General features: G+C 41.9%; 1 protein-coding gene across 5 annotated transcripts in view; it reads left to right on the forward strand.

The window, feature by feature from the left end:
• The first annotated feature begins 446 nt into the window (after positions 1-446).
• Positions 447-27308, forward strand: part of PHKA2 (phosphorylase kinase regulatory subunit alpha 2) — an 81867-nt gene continuing 55005 nt past the window's right edge. For 3 of the 5 annotated variants that reach the window (XM_087427662.1, XM_014791138.2, XM_014791139.2), the window contains exons 1-4: positions 458-602; positions 1049-1257; positions 23758-23916; positions 26741-26788. In XM_087427662.1, coding sequence (XP_087283788.1) covers positions 1180-1257; positions 23758-23916; positions 26741-26788 — 285 coding nt within the window. In that variant the 5' untranslated portion in view covers positions 458-602; positions 1049-1179. Of the gene's footprint in view, positions 603-1048; positions 1258-23757; positions 23917-26740; positions 26789-27308 lie in introns of all 5 variants that reach the window. The other 2 variants (XM_014791141.2, XM_087427660.1) reach the window with 2 other exon arrangements.

A 27308-nucleotide genomic window follows, 5' to 3' on the forward strand; every position in this document is an offset into this window, starting at 1 on the left:
TGTAATGCCAAGTTGCACGTTGTAGGCCTGTAGGAGATGGACTGCAGGCCTGAGCCTGGTGAGCGGCGCCCACGTGAGTAGGGTCCGTGCCGCAGGCGCCGGGGGCAGCTGGGGGACCCAGCCCGGGCCGGCCCCTTCCCCTTCCCGCCTGGGCCCCACCACTCGGCTTCCGCTCGGCGGCGGAGACGCGGCCCGCGGAGGGGCGCCCAAGCGGCTGCAGTGGGCGGGCCTATTTCTCCCGCCCCTGGTGCGGTTGGCTGACCATCCCCGGAGCCTCCTCAAGAAGGAAGGTTCCGCTCCGCTGCGGGGGCGGATCTGGGGGCGGGGCTAGAGGGCGGGGCCAGGGACGTGATTGTGAGCTCATCTGAGGGCGGGGCGGGGCCGCAAGCGACGGAGGGGGCTAGGAGAGTTCTGGGTCCCTAGAGGAGCAGTCCCCTTCCCTTACTGCTCCGGCCCGGCTCCGCGGATTCCGCTCCGCGCCCAGGGGTGGAGCCGGAGGCGGGCCCAGGGGCGGGCCCGGGGGCGGGTCCAGGGCGTCCAGGTGGCTGCGGCCGGAGGGCCTGTTTCTCCAGCCTCCACTGGGGTCGGCGGCCGGCGGGGAGGTAAGGGGCTCAGGGATGCAAACTGGTTCCCGCCCGGAGCCAAGTTCTCTTTTGCTTCCGCGGGCCACCCTTTTTTTCTTCCCCCTCAGGCTGCGACTCGGAGCGTTCCGTTCCGCGGCGGGGGCGGGGCCGGGGGCGGGGCTGTGAGTGGGCCGGGGTAGGCGGGTAGGATAGGGTCCCCGGGGCCTCCTCACGACCGCCTGAAGACAAAAAAGGCTAGGCGGGGGCATCGTCGCCCCACTCCGAGAACCCAGTTCTCCTTTTCTCCCGCGGGGCCGCCTGGGACCCGCGAGCGTCGGGAGCGCAGCGGGCCTGGTCAAGGCGGGGCCGCCATAGCGCCAGCCCCTGTGCCCGCCCCCGCGCCTTCCAGCGGTGCGAAAACTCTGCTTGGCTTGCTCTCCAATCATAGTTTAGTTCTGTCATTTAAAACACTTCCGACCTCCTAGCGCCGGCTTCCATCCCGAGAACTGACTGAGGCTCTGACTATTTGGGAACCAGGCCCTCTTGGCGGCTGCAGCCCCGGTGTCCCACCTCCGCGCAGCAGGTCGGGCGCCGCGGCCCCGGGAGCATCGCGGAGATGAGGAGCAGGAGCAATTCCGGGGTCCGCTTGGACGGATACGCGCGGCTGGTGCAGCAAACCATCCTGTGTTATCAGGTAAGGAGGGACCACCCCGAGCTGCCCTCTCGTGGCACTCATTCGCCTACTCAGTCCCCTCTAGAGTCCTGAGACTCGGCAGTTCAGAGGTTTCCTCTTTAAATCCGGTCCTTGCTGGCCGGTAATTACCCCCCACCCCGTCCTCTTTACGAGTCAGGAGACCGAAGGGCTGTACGGCTCCTCTTTACAGAACTCTTTGACCGCTGTTTGGAATCGCAGACAGAAAGAGCCCCCTGGGTGCCCTGGTATAAAATGCGTCTTTTTGCATTGACTCTGCTTCTCTTGCATGAGAGAGGAGGTGTGTGTAGGTTGGAGAGAGCACGCTAAACGGTGACGGTGAGCTCTGGACTGCGAGGGAAGTAGACGAGTGAAGAAGCTCCTGAGGTTTGCATCCCACTCGAGTGTGGGACGACTGCTGCTGCCTCTCCCAGGAGTTACCTTGTTAGGAGACCCACCTGCGAGGGTCTTAGGGCTTACTCTGGTTGCTGTTTTACAGAAGAGGAAACTACAGGCCAAAAAGGTTACTGCATGTAATAGGGAGACCCAAACACAGGGCTTCTGCTCCCAAGTTCAAGGGGACCTGTGAGGCTGCCCATGTGGTCTGAGGTGTGAATATGCCTGCTGTTTCGTATTACTGGGCTAAAGGCCCATCGTGTAAGACCACTGGACTATTTTTATTCCTATGGAAGACAGCGGCTATGTTGCTTGCCCTCAATCAACAGCAACTATTTATAGGACCTCCATGTCAGAGAAGGAAGTGGCACTCCATGGTTAGAGGCCCCACCTGCAGGTTGGGAGCGATGATCACTCCGAAGCCACTGACCATTTTCCCTTCTTAGCCAATTTCTCAGCCAGTTTCCTCATTCGGGAAATATTTGTTGTATACCTATTATATGCAAGGCACTCGGTCAGGCGCTGGGCTTACAAAGAGTAATAAATGCTTGTAGTGCAGTGAGATTTATGCATAGGGTATAGGTCCAGAGTCCCTTGTCTGAAACCCCTGGGGCCAGATGTTGTTTGCAAGTCAGAAACATCCAAATTTTAGAAAGGTAATATACATATATTATATATTCTATAATAACTGTAGTGGGCAGCACCCCTTAATCAAACACATAATTATTTCCATATCAGCATGTGACTATTCACACTGAGTAGGAAAAGTAAAGACAGCAAATAGTTTCACATCAGTTCAGGTCATCTTTTGCCACCGAACGAACGAGCTTGCTGCAAACTTCCGAAAACACTTTGACTTTTCAGAGCTTACTGGCTTTTGAAATTGCATGTGAAGGATTATGGTCCTTATTTGGGGAGCTTAGCCCAGTTTGGGGAGCAGAGGGGGAGTTCTGGAAGAGATGACGTTCGAGTTGAGAACTGAAGAAGGACCAGGCAGGCAAACGGAGGTCATTTTTTGCCTTCCTCTTTGGAATATATTATAATTACATCTACAAAGTGTTTTATAATTTTATTTTATTTTTTTATTTTATTTTTTCCCCCAAAGCCCCAGTAGATAGTTGTATGTCGTAGTTGCACATCCTTCTAGTTGCTGTATGTGGGACGCGGCCTCAGTATGGCCGGAGAAGCGGTGCGTCGGTGTGCCCCCGGGATCCAAACCCGGGCCACCAGCAGCGGAGCGCGCGCACTTAACCGCTAAGCCACCGGGCCGGCCCTACAAAGTGTTTTAAAATCCAAGTTGAAAGGCCTTTCCTTTCATTACTGTGATGGAAGGGGCTGTATGGAGAACTGATGAAGCTTGATTCTTGTGTCACACCCAGGTTTGAATCCCTAGCTCTGCCTTAAACGACATGTGTAATCTTTATTCAACCTCTCTGAGTCCGTGGCCTCATCTGTAAAATGGGGATAATAACACCTGTCTCCACTGAGATATTGTGAAGAAAAAATTAGTGCCCAGTATGTTGCCTGGCACCCAGTAGGCAATCAGTAAATAGTGCTGTTGGTGGTGTTATGATTTTGATTTAAGCCACACATTTCCAGACCACATGTCCTTGCCTCATCACCCTGGCCCATGATGCTCCCTTTCCTGAATGCCCTGATACAGCTACTAATTGCTTTCTGGTCTTTGAACATAATTATGTTTCCTCATTGATGCAGTGAGATCCTTAAGCACAGAAAACTCATCACTTTGTTCCTTTTATATCAAGCAGTGCTCCAGGCACATAAAAGATCCTGTTAAGTCCTTGTTGATAAAATACTTCCTGCAGGCTCTGAGCCATCCTAATGACCCAGCTATTGATCCAGGCTTGCCTTCCCTCAGGAGCAAAAGAACTGTCTTCTCGTTAAAGCAAATCTGCAGCACTGGACTTTCCTCTCCAACATTTTAATGATTAAAAAAGTTGTCTGAACCTTTAGTTGTATTTATTTTGGGGGTAGTCTGTGACAAGTCCTCATGTTTGCCTTCTTTTCCCTTCCTGGCTGCGTTGTCAAGCTCCTCTGGCTAACCAAAATACTCCAAGTACCTTCTGCGGGGAACTCCCATGAGCCTGCACGTGCAGAATCGCACTCCTTCCTGCCTTCTCTCGCTGCACACCCATCCCGCCCCAGCAACTAGTCTTCCCCATTGTAGAGCCTGAACCCATTTAGAGCCTTGTCATCCTTTCTGAGTGATCTTAGGCAGGTCACCTAGCCACTCTGTAAAAAGGAATGAGCAATTTTATGCATATTTTACCACAATAAAAAAATGAATGAGCTAGACTAGTGATTTCTAAAGTTGATGCTATATCTCCCCATCTCCTGTAGATATGTGCAGATGTTTATGAGGCATTTTTCAGTGTCAACTGGTATAAGCTCTGAACTCTGTTTCTGATTGGCTTTTTAAATGAAGAGCAACTTACACTGATTCCACTTGTTAGAAATCATTCGGTGTTTAATATGTCAGACTGAGTCATTCTTCTGTTAGAGCCAATAGTTTGTTCATTGAGCTAGCATGTCACCTAATTCCTTTTCCTGTATCTGTGAAAGAGAAGCACTTTTTGCATTAATTATTTTCCAAATATGCTTGCTACTAAATATTATTTGAATCTTTAAGGCAAAGAAGGAGAGAGCTATTTTTATAAAAGGGTCTTTTTGCAGGTTTGGTTTTGTATGTAGAGAGAATATAAAGATACACTCTAGGGAATATCATCAAATATTTATTGACTTAAAAAACAAAAGAAATTCCTAAATTTATTTTGGCCCAGATAAGAAATACTAACTTTGTATATTTCTTCAATATCAGCTCTGTTTGAAGGCTCATTAATAAAGATGTTAAGTACAAAGTGGTGATAAGAGATTATGATCAGAAAGAAAAATAATGATTAAGGGAGTGTTCAGTGTAACTGCGGATTATTTGGTATAAAAAGCAAATAATTAAGAGACCAGGACAGTAACTAAATGCTATTTAGTGGAAATGGAATTTAAAATGAGAAGAAGGGGATAACTAAAACATGGAGTATGGAACAAATAGTAACAATAATAAAGACTAATTTTGGGGAAAGTTTAAAAAAGATTTAATTAAATGCTGGAAAATAATAACATGGCAGAAGAATGGGAGGAGACTGGGGTTAGAGCATTCTAAGGCCCTTATCATGTTAAGAAGGAGGATAGAGGTGTTATGTATTTTAAGTCAAGAGTTTATGTTTAAGCATTACCCTTTAAGTAATATAAATGGAATATATAACTTAAAACAATGGAGGAATAAAGAAAATTTGATCACTCCAAGAGAAGAAAGGAAAAGAGTGCTTGGGGAGAGAGGGAAGGAAAACAAAACATAGTAAATGTAAAGGACAAAACAAGAAGATTGAAATAAGTCCAGCTATATTAGTAATCACAATAAATGTAAATGTTTAAATTAGCCAGACAACAGAAATTATTAAGAAATTTTTTAAAAAGATAAATGTAGTTTGTGAGAGACAAAACCTAAAACAGGATACTGAAAGGTTGAAAATAGTTTAGTGGGACAAGATATACTAGGCAAATGCTAACCAAAAAGAAATTGGTGTAATTGTACTAATATCAAACAGTAGATTTTGAAATTAAAAAAAATTATATTATTAGGGATAGAGTTATTACTAGATGATAAATGTTCATTCATCTAATTATTACTAGATGATAATGTTATTACTAGATGATAAAAGGATAAGTCACCAAGAAAATAAAGCAATTTTAAATCCACAGAATACTAACAACATAGCTTTAGAATGTATACAGCAAAACTGGACCCAATTGTAAGGAGAAGTTAACATATCCATAATCATAGTGGGAATTTTTAAACTCCCCTCTCTCAGATACTAATAGTTCAAGCAGAGAAGTAATTAGGACATAGGAAGTTTGAGCACCATAAGAAACAAACTTGATCGAGTGTATATACGTAGAATTCTGCACCCCACCAATAGAGAATACTTATTTGTTTCAGCCTTATAAAGTATATTTTTCAAAAATTGATTAAAAATTAGGGTATACAGGAAGTCTCAAAAAATACTGAAGAATCAACTTTGTGCACACTACATTTTTTTGCCAAAATGCAAGAAAATTAGACAGCAATAACAAAACAACTGCTAAAGCCCCCCCAAATATGTTCAGAATCTTACTAAGCCCACTTCTAAATATATCTAAATGGATAATGGAGATATATATATGTCATGGATCTAAAAAAGAAATTATAATGGAAATTATGAAATATCTAGACCTGAATGACAATAAAAGCATTCCAAATATACAAATTTATGGGATATAGCTAAAGTGGGATTTGAAGAGAAATTTGTATCCTGAAATGTGTATATTAGAAAAGATTTAAAAATTAATGAACTCAAGATTGAGAAAACGACAACAGAGTGCACCCAAGAAAATAGAAGAAAGGAAATAATAAAGATAGGAGCAACAATTAATGTAATGTAAAACAAATAATAAAGACTGACAAAACCGAAAGCTGTTTTTTAGAAAAGACTAATAAATACGTAAACTTCTGGCAGGGTTGATGGGAACAGGGGAGGAGAGACAAATAAACAATATTAGGAGAAAATGGAAAATGGAAAAACACTGAATAATTTTGGGCATTAAATTTGAAAATGTAAGTGGACAGTTTTCTAGATAAATGTTACCAGTGTTAACTCAAGAAAAAATTAAATCTTAATTAGACCTGTAACCATTAAAGAAATTGAATAAGTCAAAAAAATCCTAGTCCAAGATGGATTTACAGACTAGGACCAAGGAACATATAGAGGCTTATTAATTCATTCATCGTTGAAGGTGAAGAAATTTTGCTTTTATTCTGAGTGGGAAGGGAAGCCCTGAGAGGCTTTTGAGCAGATGAGTGACATCTGAATAATGTTTGAAAAGAATCAGGGGCCGGCCCTGTGGCTTAGCGGTTAAGTGCGCACGCTCCGCTACTGGCGGCCCGGGTTCTGATCCCGGACCCGCACTGACACTCCGCTTGTCTGGCCATGCTGAGGCGGCGTCCCACATACAGCAACTAGAAGGATGTGCAACTATGAGATACAACTATCTACTGGGGCTTTGGAGAGAAAAAGGGAAAAAAAGGAGGAGGATTGGCAATAGATGTTAGCTCAGGGCCGGTCTTCCTCAGTAAAAAGAGGAGGATTGGCATGGATGTTAGCTCAGGGCTGATCTTCCTCACAAAAAAAAAAAAAAAAGAAGAAGAGTCATTAAGAATCACTCCACTGGCTGCATGGAATATTGACTGTAAGGGGCCAAGGAGCACAGCAAGGTGACCAGTTAGGAAGCTTCTGCTATTGGAGCATGATGGCTCAGACAAGGGTGGTTGCAGTGGAGACAGCTGGGAGTAGTGGAATTTGGGGGAACTTTTAAAGATAGAGACAACAGGATTTACTGGTGGTTTGAGTATAAAGTGTGTGGAAAAAAGAGAAGTCAAGAATGACTCCAAGGTTTTTGGCTTGACAACTGGTAGGACAGAATTGCCATTTACTGAGAGGAGAAGATTGTAGAGGAGCAAGTTTGGGAAGCAGGATAAGGGGTGTTGTTAAGTCTGAGGTGCCCGTTAGGCATGCAAGTAGAAATGGTAAGTAGGAAGTTGAATATATGAGTGTAGAAGTCAAGAGAGAGATGTGAGCTGGAGATAAAAATCTCGGAGTTATTGGTATATATGTGGTGTTTAAAAGGCCGTGAGGCTGGATGAGATCACAGGTGTGAGTATAGACAGAGAAGAGATGATGTTCAAAGAGGAGCTTTCCAAAAATGGAGAGATCCAGAACATGAGGAGGAACACCAAGGGAAACTGAAGAGAAGCAGAGTGAGAGTTACTGGAGCAAAGTCCTTGAGTAAGAGGGGGTGGAGTGTAGCATACATGTGGTGGGTGACCTTAGAGAGGAGCATGGATAGTTTATCTGTCAAAACAAGAGGGAAGGCAGGGTACATGGGCACCATGTTCTCTTTCGATTGTTTTTACTTTGTCATCAAAACACGAGGCAGGGTCATTAGCCGAGAGGGAAGATAGGGAGGAGTTATCGGAGGTTTAAAGAGAAATGAGAAGGTATGAAGTAGTCCTTTAGGAGAAGAATGGAATGATGGACCAGGGATCTCTAGTATGATCCTTGGACAGCACTAGGGGTCATTAATTTTGAGTGAGTTCAATCAGTATGGCTGTGTGTTTTTCTCCAGCAACGTTTAGCTGCACAGGTGCGCCCCCAGAGTAGGCAAAGAGTCAGATTTAACCAGAGCTAGGGTTTTGCCCAGTGAGTACAATGGAGTGAGAAGTGGCAAGGGATTAACAGATAACTCCTATCTTAAATAAACTATTTCAGATAAAAGATAACTCCCAATTCCTTTTATATGACCTGTATCCCAAGATACCATAGTCAAACAAGACATAATGAAAAATAATGTTTATGGAGGAAATTCACTTAGGAATATTGATGCAGAAATACAAAGTAAAATACTAATAAAACCCAGCAATGTATAGGGGCCAGCCCGGTTGTGTAGTGGTTAAGTTCGTGTGCTCTGCTTCAGTGGCCTGTGGTTCACAGGTTTGAATCCTGGGCACGGACCTATATACACTACTCATCAAGCCGTGTTGTGGTGGTGTCCCACATACAAAATAGGGGAAGATTGACACAGATGTCAGCTCAGGGACAATCATCTTCCTCAAATAAAAAGAGGAGTGGGCCGGCCCCGTGGCTTAGCGGTGAAGTGCACGCGCTCCGCTACTGGCGGCCCGGGTTCGGATCCCAGGCACGCACCGACACACGGCTTCTCCAGTCATGCTGAGGCTGCGTCCCACATACAGCAACTAGAAGGATGTGCAACTATGACATACAACTATCTACTGGGGCTTCGGGGGACAAAAAAAAAAGGAGGAGGATTGGCAATAGATGTTAGCTCAGAGCCAGTCTTCCTCAGCAAAAAGAGGAGGATTAGCACGGATGTTAGCTCAGGGCTGATCTTCCTCACAAAAAAAAAAAAAAAAGAGGATTGGCGTCAGATGTTAGCTCAGGGTCAATCTTCCTCACCAAAAAAAAAAAAAGAATCCAGCAATGTATAAAAAAGCACATCATGATCAAGTGGAGTTTACCCAGGAATACAAGGACATTTACTATAAGAAAACCTATTAATGTAATTTACCACATTAATAAATTAAAGGAGAAAAATGGTGTGATCATCTCAATAGATGTAGAAAAGCATTTGATAAAATTCAGCATCTATAAATATTTTTAAAAAGCACCTCTTAGCAAACTAGATATTCATGGGAATTTTATTATCCTGATAAAGGATAATGTTAAAAAAAAAACAAACCACAAACATCATAGCTAAAGTATTGCTGAAAGATTAGAAAAAATATCTTTATTTTTTCTTTTTAAAGATTTTATTTATTTATTTTTTCCCCCCAAAGCCCCAGTAGATAGTTGTATGTCATAGCTGCACATCCTTCTAGTTGCTGTATGTGGGACGCAGCCTCAGCATGGCCGGAGAAGCGGTGCGTCGGTGCGCGCCCGGGATCCGAACCCCGGCCGCCAGCAGCGGAGCGCGTGCACTTAACCGCTAAGCCACGGGGCCGGCCCAGAAAAAATATCTTTAAAGTCAGGAACATTGGGGATCCACACTCTCACTCCTATTCAGCATTGTAATTGTGACCCATGTAACAGACATGAAAAAGAAATTAGAGGTATAGAGATGATCATTATTTGCAGATAGAAGTGCCATAGAAAACCCAAAACTAGTGGAACTAGAGTTCTCAATTTTTAGCGTAAGTTTTGGGGTGATTTGTTATGCAGCAATAAATAACTAATATAGAATCTTAATCCTAAGAGAGTCTTTAGGGAACCAGCCACTTATATAGTTGATTGGTTTCAAGTTTCAGTCTTACTTGAGAGCCTGTTTCAGTTGGATTAGATAACAGGTGACATCATTGTTTAGCTTCTGGGTTTGTGAATATTCTCTTTTCATTACTTCTCTTAATAGCAAAGAGAAGTGCTGGAATAACCAAAAAATATTTTAAGTCCAACTGTCCTACTTCACGGTTTCCCTTTAATTAAGTTCATTCCCTTCATCATTTATAATTTTATATATTATATGTCTGTGATTGTATTCTACAATATAAACAAGCAATTCACAGAAGAGGAAGCTAATTAACATGTGAAACTATGGCTCAACCTCACTAGTGATCTGAGAAAGTAAAGCAAATCAAAACAATGAATTCAGGTTGGCAACAATTATAAAGCGTAACTCTAAGTGTTGGCAAGGTTGTAGAGCAGGGGTAATTCTCATACACTACTCATGGGAAGATGTATTAATTCAGATAGGCTAACTACTATAACAAATAAAGCCCAAAATTTCATTGACTAAACATAGAAGTTTATTTCTCACTCATAAAACAGCCCAGTGGGTCCAGAGCAGTAGAGATGTTGTCATCTAGAGACCTGGGCTACTGTTGGCTCTGGCATCTTCAATGTGTAGCTCCTGAGGTTACGCTGGATGTTGACATCCAGCTGGTGGATCAGGAAAGAGTATGAAAGATTGATCATGGGAGAGTTTTATGGCCAAGGCATGGAAGTGTGTACTTCACTTCCACTCACATTCCTTTGGCTAGATCTCAAACACATGGTGACAACTAACTGCAAGGGAGGATGGGAAATGTAATATAACTGAATGTGTAGGAGGAAGAGGAAATTCAGTTCATGATTAGCTAGTAGTCTGTGCCATGGAATGTAAGTTACAGACTATTAATTGGTATAATCACCTTGGAAAACAATTTGGAGATACTAATGAAACTGAAGCTATGCATACCCTATGACCCAGGAGGTCCAGGTCTAGATATGTATATGCTAATGATGTGCTCTTGCCTATTGCTCAAGGATGTTTGTTGAAGCATTTGTAAAAGGGAAAAATTAGGAACAATCTAAATGTTCATCAGTTTAGAAATGGACAAATAGAGATCTAGCCACACAACGGAATACTATACAACAGTTAAAATGAATGACCTAGACTTACATGTATCAAATCAGGTAACCCTCAGAAATTTAAAGTTGAGTGAAAAAAGAAGTTATAGAATAATAAGCATAGTATGGTACTATGTAAGTAGAACTTTAAAAACACCCAAAATAACGTTCTGTCTTGCTTATGGATGCATATATTTGTTGTAAGGATTTTTTAAAACATGGACAGTAAAAATACACTCCAACTTTGGAATAGTATAGCAGTTCTCAGAGTGTGGTCCCCAGATCCCTTAGGATCCCTGAGCCCTTTTCGGGGCTGATAGATGGTTGTCAGGTCTCTGTGTCAATTCGAGAAAGAAAGCGCTCAATGGATAACATTTTTTCCTTCCTGGTATCATCCCGTGCCCTGCCTTCTGCTACCTCCTACTTCAACTCTTTCTGGGTGCAGCCAGGAGGAGGGCTTTTGCTGTGTCCTTTTCAGGACAGCCTTTAAATATTTTAATGCCAGATAAAAATGTTTGAGTAATTCAATGAAAAAAGTCCTTGAATCCTCCATGTACAAATAGAAGACTGTAATGATCTCTAGATGGGAGAGATTTAGAATTGTTTCAAGTTTTGCGGGGATCCAAAAGATCATCTAGTCAGATCATCTAGTCTCCGTTTACAGTTAAAGGATTCCAGCCAAGATTGTTGAGGAGACCCTTTTCAAGATCATCCTGCTGGTGAGCTGACAGCCCCATGATAAGCACTCTGTTTTGTTGGAAACAGGCCAGAGTGGAAATAAATACTTTAGATACACCAGACTGCTGTGAATATCACATAAAGTTGCAGTCTCCTTACTTTGTGTGTTAAAATAGTGAAACTTTAATAGGCTATTTCTTTAAATATTGTGAGGCAGATGTGAGATTTATTTCACTCTATTAGTGAATGTTACTAATTTTACTAATAGAGTGAAATAAATCTCACATCTGCTTCACAATGGGTAGGGAGAACATAATTCATGTTCATAAAATACATTTAGAGAGCAGTTCTTAATCAAATGGATTACAGGCCCATTTGAGAGCTAGACGAAGGCTGAATATCCTCTCCTCTCCTGAGAAAGATGCTCACACAGAAATTCCAGGAGTCTCATGGACCTCCACCTCCCTGCCCCGCAAAGCCCAGCTGTGGACTCCTAGCAGATCTTCTGGAGAGCCCAGACTCGGAGTGACATGTGTGATGCCTCTGAGCTCTGAACCCGAACCTCATGGAATATGTCAGTCTTATAATTGAAAATATCAAATAGTGACAGCCATAATTCTCCTGTTCTGGTGAAAGGTTACTAGCACGGCACCCAGTAATCCCTTGATACCTCAAACTTCAAGTGTCGGCCAGAAAGATACCGATAGCCCCACTGAGTTTGAATGTGTTCCGAAAGTTTCCACAACACCGGGCTAACTAAGGTCTCAGTAATCCCACACTTACTACAGGAATTGGCAAGAGAGGCAAAGAATTAAAATCTCCTAAGAGAGTGGTAAAGTCATTTGCACATTTGATTGTAGCTAACAGGCCCAGAACGGTTTCTGTGAGTTTTGAAAGTTTTAAGATGAGCATTGGGATCTGGAACAACGCTTGAATGAAGTGGATGCCTGCCATGCTTGGCTCCCCACCCAGTTTATTTCCCTATAAGCCATCATTGAGTCATAAGAGATGGGGCAGATGCCTAGGCCCGGGACGGCTTGCAGCTTGTGCAGTATTTGTAAACTCAGAGGGGAAAAATCGAATAAGCAGCAGTTTAGAAAAAGACATCATTTGAAGTGAGAATTGCATACCTGTAATCTTCTTAGGTAAAGCATGAGGCTGCTGCATGTTAGAGCTTAAGTTTTCAACATTATTCTCTGAAAGCCTGAGCTTTGCCTATCAAATTATACAAAACCTATCTTTTAAACTAATGGAAAAAGAAATTGTTGCTCACACAATCAGTAGTCTCAATTACAGATATAATCATTTTAAAACAAATGCTATTGTAATTCCCACTTTAAAAAACATCTCAAGTCCAAGGCATTGCCCTTCCCTATCCCCTTTAATATTTTAAGCAATAGTTGCTAGAACAGAATTCCAGCACAACAAATGAATTTAACCAGTTTGGGGAGTTTTTGTAATAGAATTTCTCACTTTCTATTTTTTGCTTTACCAACGTGAGTAATCATGTATTTTCAACATTTATCCTAGTCTCTTCTGGGTATTTCATTTGAATAATTGAACAGTACTTTCCTCCCTTGGAACTGAGCAAGGCATTGACATGCACTTAGCGATTCTGAATCCAAAGGGAAAAGGACCAAGGGTAGGGGTTAACTGGAGGCCTCTGACCCCTGTCCCATAGAACGTAGGCAAGCGGGCTCCGGGAGAGGCTTCCCAGAGGAGGGAGCTTATGAAGGAGAGGTGTTTGCCAGAAGGCCATTACAGGTGGAGGGAAGAGCGTGTGCACAGGCCTGGAAGTGCAAGAGCAGAGCGTGTGCAGGAATGTGAATTTGGGTGTTCTGGGGGGCTAAGGAGGGGGTTTCGGGTGATTAGACTGGATGTGAGAAGAAGAGCCAACGCATGTCATATGGCAGTCTAAGGGACTTATATTCTATTTTGTAGGATTGGAGATTTCTGAGCAGGGCAGTGAAGTCCTGAGATTCTAAGTCTTTCTGTGACCCCCTTTGTGGAGGATGGATTGGAAGGAAGCAGTACTAGAGGCAGGGAGATCAGTAAGGAGCTATTCCAATTTTCTTGTGGGACGGTGCCGGGGGAAGAGGGACTTCATACTCTCTGTGCAGTATTTGGTGCCTAGAGGACAGCATTCATCTCTTTGCCCTTCAGCTAGAAATTGAATTGCAAAATGTTAAATTAAGTCGTTTCCTGCTACCATTAAGCATGTGTATTTTGCCTTAATATTGCCTTAATCTTGGATGTCTTTAGTAGCATCAAATAAATGTTTTTACAGTATTTGGTTCACCACGGCCATATAAGCATTTGCTATTGTATTTGTCAGGATTCTTTGAGTTGTAAGTGACAGAAACCCACCTCAAATGGCCTTTAAGCACAAAAGAGGATTTATTGCTCAAATAACTGAAAAGTCCAAGGGATTATTCTGGATTCGGGCATAGCTGAATTCAGGAGCTCAAATGTTCAAGTATTTCTCTTTTCCTTTCTTGGCCCTGTTTGACTTGGAGTGGGCTTTATTCTCTGGCAGACTCATCCCATGTGGTGGCAGAGGTGGCTCCTGGGCAGCTCCAGGTTATATTCTTCTAGAGTGGTGGCCTCTGCAAAAAGAAAGCTTTTTCTGTAGTGACTCCAGTGAAAGTCCTGACTGAGAATGACTCCCACTTGGTCCCGCTTGGGTCACATACTCATCCCTGAACTGTGCCCAGATTGGCCAGGCTTGGGTCACATGTCCTTCTCTGCAGCCAGGGCGAGGGCCAGGAGGCAGGCAGTGATGAGTCAGGCCCACCAGAATCCCACCAAGTCAGAGCAGGGGAAATTATAGTCCATTACCAGAGAAAGGGGGACCAGGTGCTGGGCAGGCAGAGGCAACGGCATTTCCATTAGGGGGGGATGAAGTAAAGAGCCCAAGGAGACCCATGCTCTCCAATCTGCTTTGAACCCTCCTTTTTATGGAAAGGGAAACTGAGGCCCAGAGAAGTTAAGTAATTTGCCCAAGATCAGATAGCTAGTTAAGTGGCAGAGCAGATATTTAAACCCAGGAGCGTCTTATACAGAGTATTGCCCTTAACCACTACATTATATACTACACCTCCCTTGTGGGGTGGCCCTCAGAAGTCCTTCTGCCCAAATAATGCGGAGACTGAGCCCTCATTACCTACAACCCTATCCATTCTATTTGGAAAATTCTAAATGTTAGGAAGTTCTTATATTGAGGTAAAATCTGACTTAAGTTTCGTAGCCAAAAATAATCAGATCCCACTTTCAGAGGACGACCTTTCGGCTCTTTGAAGATGCCAACCTGCTCTCCCTTAAGCCTTCTCTAAACACCCATATTCCTCCCCTGTTCCCATGAGATATGACTTTTAGCCTCTTCATAGCCTTGATCACCCTCTAGGTATGTTCCAGGTAGTGAATGTCCCTTTTAAAACATGGTGCTTGTTAGTGACGAAATATACCAGATGTGCTCTGCCAGGCCGGCAGTTCAGTGAGACTCATTTCCTTTGTTCTGAAAACTCTACTTCCATTAACACAGCACTGGCTGTTTGGCATCCACTCAAATGCAGATGGTACGTTGCTATTAAAACTTGCAATCAGTGTTGTACAGTTGAAGTTTCTTATACCTAAGTGTTGGGGCAAGATGTGGCTGGGTCACAGGGTAACTGCTGGGGTGGGGGAGGGGGTGATTTGGAAAAGAGAGAAGAGGTTCTGTTGACAGATTTGTTGGGGCCCTGGGGGTGGGAGTTTATGTGTAAAGGGAGCTGAGTCAATTCAAATGTGTGGGAGTGATGGCTAATAAAATTAGTTCAACAGACATTTATTAAACGCGTGAGCCCAATAAATAAATTCTTGCTGAATTCTGTCTAGTTTGTTTTGACCTACTGTCCAAGTCCGTAAACATTCTGCTGTTCCAGTATTGGCTCAGCATCCACTTTGCAGCCCTTACCTGCCCCTCCCCTCCCATGCACACATCCTCTAAGGAGCAGTGGATGTCATCATTTCAACATCTCTGCTCTCTTCTGTTGTTAAAATCTGCCCCAGCCCCTGCTCGCTCTGAGAATCGTCTTTGTATTGCCACCAGCAAAGAATATTGTGTCAGTGTTGTTTCTTGAGCTTGTATGGTGAAGACTTTAACTTTTATTTTTTTCATTTTTCAAGTAGATAGTTATAATGTTGAATATGTGTTTTTAAACTACACACATACCACCCCAGGGAGTCATGTACCCTATCTTCTCTGGTTGTCCTCTACCACTGTACCCCTCCCCCCACTGAAATTCACTGCTTTACCTTCTGCCTCCTTAAACTTCACCTCCATCCTGTGAGGTTACTATTCTCTGTTTCACCCATCTCATCTCTGAGTCCGGCAATAAGCCATTTCCTGTGTTTGAAGCAGCTGTTTTATTCACTTTTCTACTTTTAAAGCAAAAATGAGGCTTTACCTCCTGTTTGAAACATTCCCAAGGTTCATGCTGTGCATGCCTGACTTGCTTCTTCAGCATTTCTTGAAGAAAGATTGAACAGAAGAATGTACACAATAATAAAACAAGCATTCTTAAAGGGAAAATTACTACTATTACCTATGCATAATACAAATATAGATAGATAGTATCTATACTTTTAGTATCTTTGAAAATATATTTCAGACTATAAATCAGTAAAAATATAGCCTTTATTATATATTTGTTCACTTATTTATTTAGTACCTAACTAGGCCAGGACCTTGGGTTAGAGTGGTAAACAAAAAAGGCAGACTTTGCCCTTAGGAAGCTTAAAGGATGGAAACAATGCTTAAGATTGTGCCAGAAAGATATCCCATATTCGTAGACCAGAAGACTTAATACAGTTGAGATAGCGTTACTCCCTAAACTGATCTACAGATTCAATGCAGTCCTGTCAAGATCCCAGCTGCTTTTTTGCAGAAATTGACAAGCTGATCCCAAAATTCATATGTAAATACAAGGGACCCAGAATGGCCAAAACAATCTTGAAAAAGCAGAACAAAGTTGGAGAACTCACACTTCCTGGTTTCAAAACTCACCAGAAAGCTAACAGTAATGAAGACAGTGTAGTACTGGCATGAGAATAGACACACAGATCAACGGAACAGAATAGAACAGAATTGAGAGTTTAGAAATAAACCGTTACGCTTTTGGTCAGATGATTTTCCACAAGGATGCCAAAATAATTAAATGGGGAAAGAATACTCTTTTCGATAAATGGTGCTGAGACAATTGGATATCCACATGCAAAAGAGTGAAGTTGGACCCCTTCCTTATACCATACGTAAAAATTAACTCAAAATAGACCATAAACTTAAATGTAAGAGCTAAAACTATAAAACTCTTAGAAGAAAACATAAGAATAGATCTTCCTGACTTTAGGGTAAACAAAGTCTCCTTAGTACAGTATCAAAAGCATAAGTGACAAAAGAAAAAAATAGATAAATTGGACTTCATCAAAATTAAAACCTCTTGTGCTGCAGATGATACCATCAAGATAGTAAAGACAACCCACAGAATGGGAGAAAATATTTGCAAATCATATATGTTAAGAGATGATTTAAGAATACGTAAAGAACTCTTACAACTCCATATTATAAAGATAAATAACCCAATTTAAAAATTGGAAAAAGATCTGAATAGACATTTCTCCAAAGAAGATATACAAATGACCAATAAGCACATGAAAAGATGACCAATATCATTAAGCTATCAAGGAAATGTAAATCAAAACCACAGCGAGATCCCATTTTATACCCATTAGCAGCGGCAATCAAAAAGACAGATAATAACAAATTTTGGCAAGGATATGGAGAAATTGGAGCCCTTATACGTTACTAGTGGAAATGTAAAATGGTATAGGCACTTTGAAAAACAGTTTTGCAGTTCCTCAAAATGTTATACACAGAGTTGCCATATAACCCAGCAATTCCATTCCTAGGTGTATAGGAATGGAAGTTCTCTGTCAATTCCAAGAGAACTGAAAACACACATCCACACAAAAATTTGTACATGAATGTTCATAGCAGCATTATTTATAATATCCAAAAAGTGAAAACAACCAAAATGTCTATCAACTAATGAGTGGAAATGCAAAATGTGATATGTCCATGCAATGGAATATTCTTTGCAATAAAAAGAGATGAAGTAGTGATACACCTACAACATTGACGGACCTGGAAAACATTATGCTAAGTGAAAGAAGTGAATCACAAAAGACCACACATTGTATGATTCCACTTATATGAAATGTCCAGAACAGGCAAATCTATAGAGATAGAAATTAGATCAGTGGTTGCCTAGGGCTGGGGGATTCAGGGTGGGGACAGATGGGAAGTGACTGCTAATGTGTATGGGGTTTCTTTTTGGAGTGATGAAAATATTCTAAAATTGATTGTGCTGGTGTTTACGTAAGTCTGTGACTGTAGCAAAAACCATTGAATTGTACCCTTTAAATGGGTAAAATGTATAGTATGTGAATTGTATCTGAATAAAGCTGTTTTTTAAAAAAGAATGTGCCAGAAATTACAGAATACATTTTTTCTCCATCACTATAGTTTTGTCTTTTCAAAAATGTCATGTAAGTGGAATCATATGGTATGTAACCTTTGAGAGTGGCTTCTTTCACTTAGCGTAATGCCTGTGAAATTCATCCAAGTTGTTGTGTGTATTAATAGTTTCTTATTTTTCATTGCTGAGTAGTGGTCTTTATATGGACATATCACAGTGTGTTGTCTTTCACCTGTTGAAGGACATTTGAGTTGTTTCCAGTTTTAGGCAGTTAAGAATCGAGCTGCTTTAAACATGTGTATAGAGGTCTTCATTTCTCTAGGGTAAATACCCAGAAGCACGATTGCTGGGTCATAGGATAAGCGTATGTTCAACTTCATTAGAAACTGCCAAACTGTCTTCTAGAGTGGCAGCACCATTTTGCATTCCTACCAGCAATGTATGAGGATTCCGGTGGTTCTGCATCCCTGACAACACTTAGTATTGGCAGTATTTTTTATTTTAGCCATTTTAATAGGTATATAGTGGTATCTCATAGTGGTTTTAATTTGTATTTCCTTAATAGCTGATGATGTTGACCTTCTTTTTATGTGCTTATTTGTCCTTCATGTATCGTCTTTGGTGAAGTGTCTGTTCAAGTGTTTTTTTTTTTTTTTTTTGGTTTTTTACCAATTTTTAAATTAGGTTGTTTATTTTCTTACCGTTGAGTTTTGAGAGTTCTTTATATATTCTGGATACAATTCCATTGTTGAAAACATGACCTGCAAATAGTTTCTCCCAGTCTGTAGCTTGTCTTTTTATCTCTTAACAGTGTCTTTCACAGAGCAAAAGTTTTTAATTTTTATAAAGTCCAGTTTATCAATTTTTCTTCTTTGGATGGTGCTTTTGATACCATGGCTAATTCTGCCTAACTCTAGGTCATGAAGATTATTCTATATTTTCTTATAAAAGTTTTATAGGTTTACTTTTTGCATTTAGATTTATGGCTCATTTTGAGTTAACGTCTGTATAAGGTGTGGGATTTAGATTGAGGTTCATTTTCTTGCATATGGATGTCCAGTTGTTCCAACACCATTTATTAAAAAGGCTGTCCTTTCTCCCTTTGTCTTTAGACCTTTGTCAAAAGTCAATTTGTCATATTTGTGTGGATCTATTTCTGGACTCTCTGTTCTGTTCTAGCTACTATGTGTCTATCCCTTCGCCTCTTGTTAGATACATACACATTTAGGATTGTTATGTCTTCGTGGTGAACTGACCCTTTCATTATTATGTAACATCCCTCTGTATCCCTGGTGGTTTTCTTTGCTGTGAAGTCTACTTTGTCTGATATTAATATCTCAATTCCTTTTCCCTCTTTCCCCTACCCTAAAGATTAGGAATTTCAGTTTATTACTTTAGTACTTTTTTATAAGCCAAAAAGCAAAATGCCAGTGGTTCATCACCATCTTAATCTCTGGTCACTTCAGATTCAGTGATGGGTGGGCTGTGGGGGGGATCCCAGCCCACCACAGCTGGCAGGTGAGATCACCACGACAGCATAATTGTTCACAATTATTCACATAATAATTGTTCACATAATAGTTGTTCACAGTTATTTGGTTCCCATCCCTGCGGGAGGATTCCACATCCCTACCCTGTTGAACTCAGGAATGGCCATGTGACTTGCTTTTTCTGACAAGATGATGGAGGAAGTGATATGTGTCGCTTCTTAACCAGCAGCCTTAAGAGGCAACTCATGGTTCACTGTGTGTTTCTTCTTCTCTGCCATGAGGTGGGCAGTGCTGTGGCTACAGGCTGCTCCAATAGCCTGGTTCCTAGAGGGAAGATAACACAGAGCAGAACCACAGCTGGCCAGGGACAGACACGAGGCACAGACAAGAAATAAACATTTGTTATTATAAGCCACTGAGATTTTTGTGTTGTTTGTTACCACAGGATAGGGGCCAAGCTGTGGGCCCAATCCATTCTAGGCCTTAGGGTCCTACTCTTTTTTCCTCATAAACAGAAGCCAAGAAGGGCACTTTTCCTAAATTAGAAACAAAGAAGTGGTGGAGAAGGTAAGAGGGGCCAACAGATGACTGGAGTTAAAGGACAAACTGCCCAGCTGTTGGCCCCTTGCCTTAATGAAACACAATTTACTTTAGGCTCATCTGTCTCAGGCCTGTTCTCCTAGAGTTTGAGGATGTCATTGTCACTTCCCCTGCAGCAGGGGCGCTGAGTCTTGGCACAGGCCTGTGCTACCCCCTCTAATCCTGCATTGACATATTACTGTTGACTCTTCATAGCTCTGCTCGTAGCGGCTGTTCAGTGGGATCTGCCCCATCCTCTTCCTTCTTGACCCCACACCTGTCACCTCAGGAAATAGTTGTCGAGCTGTAGAGTGGCTCTTATTACAGAATTTGTCACTGATATTAATTTATTTTTTCAGGTGAAGTACACAGAGTTTAGTAATATAAAACAAAGAGAAGATTTATATGAGTGAGCAAAATTCAGGGCTAAAGAAGGGGAAGGACAAAGACCTGGGGGTAGAGAGCGTGCAGAGTTGCCAGGGTTTTTGTCTCAAACATGTCGATGGGATAAAATACATCCACTAGCAGTATTTACAGTAAAAATAAAAGAGGGCACCCAGGCTTTGTTTTTTCCTAATAAAAATAATGATGGTTACATCGAACTAACTTACAGATTCTTCCCCTAACCACATATCTTTATCTGATTTCCTGAAATAATTATATGAAAAAGAGATAATGTGAATGATATTAATATAGTTAGCAGTTATTAAGCACTGATTTGTGCCAGATACAGTCCAAAATGCTTGATACAAATTAATTCATTTAACCCTCACAAACAACCCTGTGAGGTCTAGGTACTGTTCTAATCCCCATTTGATAGATGGAGAGACTGAAGTAATTTGCTTAAGGTCACAGCTGGACTGTGGTAGAGCTTTGAACACGGGCAGTCTGTTTTCAAGCCTGTGCTCTTAAACACAATACACTGAAGGTTATGTGTGGGTATAGATATAATTAAATTATATTTTTAAAAGATTAGAAAGCAGCATATGGTTAAAATGATCATATCTATAGCCAGAGGCTTAGCCAGGACAAATCTACCCACCTTCCTCCTGTGGTGGGCAGTTTGCCTGTTTGTGTTTAGCTTGTACAATGGCATCAGATATGGAGGCCTTCTGTTCCCTCTCCGTTTAGATAGCTAATGTAAGCAGCAGATCCCAGAGCTCTAAAGAGACGGCCCTGTTGGGTGGCTCACAAAAATCAGTGAGTGAGAATGCAGGTGAGGCAGCACCGCCCTCCTCTAACTAGGTGAATAACTCAAAGACAAAACCACTGGATCATCCTTGTAAGAAGGGGCAGCAGACCGGGGGTCACAGAGTATCTCCCAGTCTGCGGTCATTTCGGTTATTATGAATCACATCCAATGGAACCTCCCACGTCTTCTTCCAACACGATGCATTATTTTTTGTAGACTTAAAGAGAGAAGCACGTCATAGTCAGCTCAGGCTGCTGTAGCAAAATACCATAAACTGAGTGGCTTAAACAAACAGAAATTTATTTCTCAAAGTTCTGGAAGCTGGGAAGTCCAACATTAGGGTGCCAGCATGGTCGGTTTCTGGTAGAGTTCTCCTCCAGGTCGTAGACTGCTGACTTCTTGTATCCTCGCATGGCAGAAAGAGAGCAAGCGAGCTCTCTGGCCTCTTATAAGGGCACTAATATCATTCACTAGGGCTCTGCCCTCATGACCTAAAGGCCCCACCTCCAAATACCATCACATTGGGAATTAGATGTCAACATATGAATTTTGGGGAGACACAAACATTCAGTCCGTAACAGTAAATATTCCTTTTGTTGAGTGCAGTAGCACCCCAATTGAACATGGTTTACATATGCAGTTTTGAATGTGGAGATCTCCGAAACACCCAGACTGCTTCTCTGCAATGGAACAGGGATTCAGGCAGTCTAGCTCTGGGTGAAGATAAACTAATCCATTTCAACAGTAAGCCCAAACTAAAGAATCAAAGAGGTAACTTTCAGTTAACAGGGAAGTGACATTTCATAATGCAAACTGCACTTGGCGCTGTGTGTAAGCAGACACTGCTGTGTCATCGGAAGGCTGTTTGTCTCAGTGGACTCACAGTTGATGAGTACTCCAGGAAGAGGCTGAGTTCTTTCTCTGGATCTCCTGATGATTTCCTGTTCTAGGGTTAGCCAACTGGCCTCAGAACAGATAAAGATGCTTGTGTTATACATCGCTGGTGCATGGTGATTCTTTAAAAAAGGAGTCCGATAGTCCAACTATTGGACTAGGACTTGTACCTTCACTCAGCCATTCCTAGACTTCAGTTCTAGTTGACTTTAAAATCATTGATTTGCAGTTGTTGGCTATAGAACTATGTCAATACACTGAATGCTGTTGCCCCTGAGGGCAGTATCAGTTGAATTTTAGAGTTTTTGAAGAGGGCATAGATTAGTTAAAGGAGAAAATCAAATATTGAATTCCTTAGGTGGTACCATTTAAAACTATGCCAATGTTTTTTTACTTAATTACCTTGGCAGTCTCACTTTGAAAGTACCCAACAGAATTTTTTCGTGAGCCCTCTTGTAAATAATTTGGTCCCCTTTTGAGTAATATATTTTTTAAGCTGTCAAGGCTCTAATTGTTATGATATATTTTATTAGATACATATTTCTTTGTGTATTTTCAGGAAAAGTTAACAGAGGCTTTATCTTTATGTGATTCTTTTCCTACTTTATCCATTTTATTTCTAGGCACAGAGTTTATTAAAACTGGCTTTTATAAAAATAATAGCTTTATTGAGATATAATTTACTTACTGTACAGTTCGCCTATTTAAAGTATATAATTAATGGTTTTTAGTATATTCACAGAGTTGTGCATCACCACCTCAGTCAATTTTAGAACATTTTTATCACCTCCAGAAAGGGAAAAAAACCTGTTAACAATCACTCACTCCCCATTTCCTCTCACCCCACCTCCACTCCCAGCCCTAGACAACCACTAATCTACTTTCTATCTCTATAGATTTGCCTCTTCTGGACATTTCATACAAATGGAATCATCCAGTATGTTGTCCTTTGTGACTGGCTTCTTTTAGTGAGCATGTTTTCAAGGTTCATCCATGCTGTAGCATATATTAGTACTTCATTCCTTTTTATTGCTGAATAGTATTCCATTGTTTGTATAGACCACACTTTGATTGTCCATTCATTGATTGATGGACCTTTGGGTTGTTTCCACTTTTGGGCTGTTATGAATAATGCTGTTATGAACGTTGTGTACACTCTTTTATGTGTGAAGATCTGGCTTTTTAGTGACTCAGCTGCCCTTTTAAATACCAGTGATGTCATAGCTACATAGGACCCTGATGTCCTCTTGCTCAGTGCCTCCTTTTTAGGGTAGGTGGCTTCTCGGGCACACAGAGCTAGAATGATGGAGTGGGGCCCCACATCCAGGTCTCTCGCTCCCAGGTTCAATGCTTTACCAGCTGGTGTGGAAACATGAAGGCTGAAGAAGCCCTAAAGCCCGCAGGGCACAAATTTGTAAAAGTCTTGCAGCTTTTTCTGTTTGCTGTTTCTTCTGTTTGTCACTTATTAATAGTATGATCTAGCCTGAAAGCAAAAGAACAAGAACTTCAAAGTTAGAAAGTTCCTTAGAGATTTTCTGGTCTAGTATCCTCATTATACGGATGAGGAAACCCCAGAGAAGTGATGTCACTTATCACCCAAAATCACTCTGTTGGTGGCAGAGCAAGGACTGGAACTCCGATCTCTTTACTCCTTGTCCCAGCCCTTGTGCCTCCTTAGGGCGAGCATTGCTTGCTCGGGAGCTGGGTGAATGGTAGTGCTGAGTCATTTTGTGTCTCTTCTCTAATAGAATCCTGTCACGGGGCTGCTCTCCGCCAGTCATGAGCAGAAGGACGCCTGGGTGCGGGATAACATCTACAGCATCCTGGCCGTGTGGGGCCTGGGCATGGCCTACCGCAAGAATGCCGACCGTGATGAAGACAAGGCCAAGGCCTATGAGTTGGAGCAGGTAATGCTGACTGGCTGCCATGTCTTGGCTGCTCAGCACCTTTTCCCTGAACTAAAAAGCCTACCAGGAAGTAGCTGTGTGTGCAGAACAGTCTCGTGCAGGTGTCGCCTCCATTTTTGCTATAGAATATTTTGGAGAGGCATTTAGATGGTCTCAACCTCTCATTTGTCTTTCTCTTTGAGATTTTTCCCTCCATAACAAGAAAAATCACACTGAATAGGAAAATAAAGCATCCAAGTCTCTAACATTTCTCTCACACATGCTCTGTCAATTTTATACATACTTATATACAAGGTGTCATTATAAACTAACATGATTTTTAAAGAGTCAGCACACCAGAACCACACATTCTGAAGTGTCCTGTTGAAAAGGTATTTATCCAAATAGTGTTGCTACAGCTTAAAGAATTTTTGGAATTTCCCTTGAAAATGCCTTTCTAGTTTGAGCCATTCCAAAACAGTCTTACTAGTTTATAGTCACCCTTTAATTTTAAACCACATTGATGTTGTGCAGTTTTTGTGCCTACGTTATCATATAGCACAATGAAGTCCTTTTATTGTTTTCCAAAATCGGAAACCAACATACACACCAAAGCAAAGATTTGCCATCATTGAGTATATAAGAAATTAATCTGCCCCTGAGCACAGGAGGTATTTTCAGGGTGTTTTGAGCAATAGCATTGAAGTAGGGAGCATTGACATCTAAAAGTATAGTTCTCTAGGCATGAGAGCCTTTGGGATTTATCTTTGATTCATACAGTCCTCGTTGGCCCCCACAGCCACTGGATCGTCAGGTCCAGGAAGAGTTCTTACTGCCCAGTCGGTGCTTGTTTATAGCAACCCAAGTGGGCATGAGTGGCAGGCAGCCTTGACAGCAGTAGGGAGGCTGCGAGAGGAAGCCTGCCTGTGGGAGCAAGGGAAGGACAGTTTGGATTTGACTAGACATGCTGAGTGTGAGGTGATGAAATCACCCAGTCTTGGAGGTAAGGCAAGAATGTTTTAAGAAATGCATACAGCAAGCATTGACTGCTCCTCCAAGAATTTGGATGGCTCTTATGTAAGTGAATCATTCATTTAACAGTATAATAATTTGATGTCAATGTCCTCCAAACTTCCATCCTTCTTTGAGAAAAAAATCATAGTAAAGCCATACCTGTCCACACACATCCACACACACCCATACCCACCCCCCCACACACACACCCCTACCTCTGCCTCTCCTCTGTAAGCGATTTCTGATCCAGGTTAGAGTTGACTAGATTGGCTGCTCTGTGACTGACAAGGCACAAACCGGCCACATTGTTTGATTTGTTGAGTGTGGTTAATATCTAAAGGAGACTTCTCCCTTGATTATGGAAAATAACACAAGATCTTCCAGTGATCCTCAACAGGGATGCTATTGCATTTGGGGCTTAGGCAGTACAGTTATTCATTGTGTGAGACTGTCCCATGCATTGCAGGAAACTTTGGGTCCTTGTCCTTACTCACTAAATGCCACTAGCCCCCACTCCCATCATGGTGACAATAAAAATACCTCCACTCTCACATTTCCAGATGCTCCCCCATCTCCAGGGGATGGAAATGTCACCTCCAGTTGGGAGCCACTGTTCTTCTTCATTATGGAAAATAACTTCTTTATTTGAGGGAAAGTCAATTGACAAATGTTTATGCTATACACTGTGGGAAATGTTAATTATACCTTATAATTATGAGGTAATATTCTCTGCCTCAAAAGAGTTTGTGATATAAAGTGAGATTATATTCTAGAATCCTAGGATTTTAGAGGTGGAAGGATGTGAATGGTCATACATTCCAGACTTTTCTCTGACAATGAACTTTTGTGGCCCTTCACTGCATCCTCCCCTGCAAACCATGTACATTCTATAAGAGAGGAGATGCTCATGGCCTTAGGTGGGAGCTTCTGTCAGCCAAGCTACTTTGACCTACAGAATATCCCGTTCTCCAGCCACTCGTGAAGTAGTTTTATAGTGTTTTTAATAGGACATATTAAGACCAGTCTTTCAATGGGCCTAAATTGTGTAGGAAGTGGGAGGCAACGTAATGTATTGACTAAGAGCTCAGACTCTGGAGTCAGACGGCCTGAGCTCTGTCCTTGCTCCACCCCTGCCAGCTGGGAGACTTTAGCAATGTTGTTTCATTTCTCTCAGCCTCGGGTTCCTCATCTCTAAAGTGGGGTAATAATAACACCCACCTCATTAGGTTGTTGCAAGAATTAGAGAGAATCCAAGTAAAGTGTTTTTTACAATACCTGGACAGAATGTCTGATTATCATAGTATTATTGTTATTATTTATAATGATAATAATGATAATAATTGGTTGCAATACATATTGTTAAGAAATCTTAGCAGCTACTTGTATTTTGTAAGAACTTTACTCAATAGTCCCGTAATGGTGTCACAAATGGCTATTTTGGCAAAGCATCAATACTTTGGGGCAGGCATAGTGGACTTAGTTCATCCTTAGCATAACAAAAATAAATTACTAAGAACTGTGACATAAAGCCCCAGGGTACTAGGCTTATAAAAATCGTTTTGCTAAAATATCAGTGAGGAGTCACTGGACTTCAGAGCTGGGAGGTACCATGTGGTCCAACCCCTTTATTTGAGATAAGTTACTTCGTTAAGGTTTTCTTTCTTTGTGATGGAGTGGAGAGGTGGAAATAGTCTAAACAGTCAGAATACTCGGGATCTGCCTTCTCAGGGAAGTCTCCAGGCAGCACTGGCTTACCGGCCATGTGGTGAGGAGGTTGTTTTCATGGAGCAGGGAAGCCAGCCTTGTTACTCATCCTACTTTATTTCCACAGAATGTGGTGAAACTGATGCGGGGTCTTCTCCAGTGCATGATGAGACAGGTAGGCGGAAAACGAAAAATGTGTTTGCGGGTCATCTGAGTAGGCATTTCATCATTTTCATGGTGACAGCTAACATTCTTAGAGTATTTTGAACTTTTCTTCTCAAAATGAAGACAAATTGAAAAGATTTTGCTTACTTTCTCCTTTTAAAGTTATCTTCAATAATTTTATTATACTATAGGATCACAGATACAAAGGACACTGTTTCTCAGAATCTCTTTTGAAGAATTGCGTAAAGGAGAACATGCCCTTTTTTTTAAAATGAGGAAGAAGGGCCGGCCCCGTGGCTTAGCGGTTAGGTGCGCGCGCTCCGCTGCTGGCGGCCTGGGTTCGGATCCCGGGCGCACACCAACGCACTGCTTCTCCGGCCATGCTGAGGCCGCGTCCCACGTACAGCAACTAGAAGGATGTGCAGCTGTGACATACAACTATCTCCTGGGGCTTCGGGGGGGGAAAAAAAGGAGGAGGATTGGCAATAGATGTTAGCTCAGAGCTGGTCTTCCTCAGCAAAAAGAGGAGG

This window comes from Ceratotherium simum, chromosome X (assembly GCF_057802395.1).
Source record: "Ceratotherium simum simum isolate JZ-2026a chromosome X, ASM5780239v1, whole genome shotgun sequence".
Taxonomy (NCBI): Eukaryota; Metazoa; Chordata; class Mammalia; order Perissodactyla; family Rhinocerotidae; genus Ceratotherium; species Ceratotherium simum.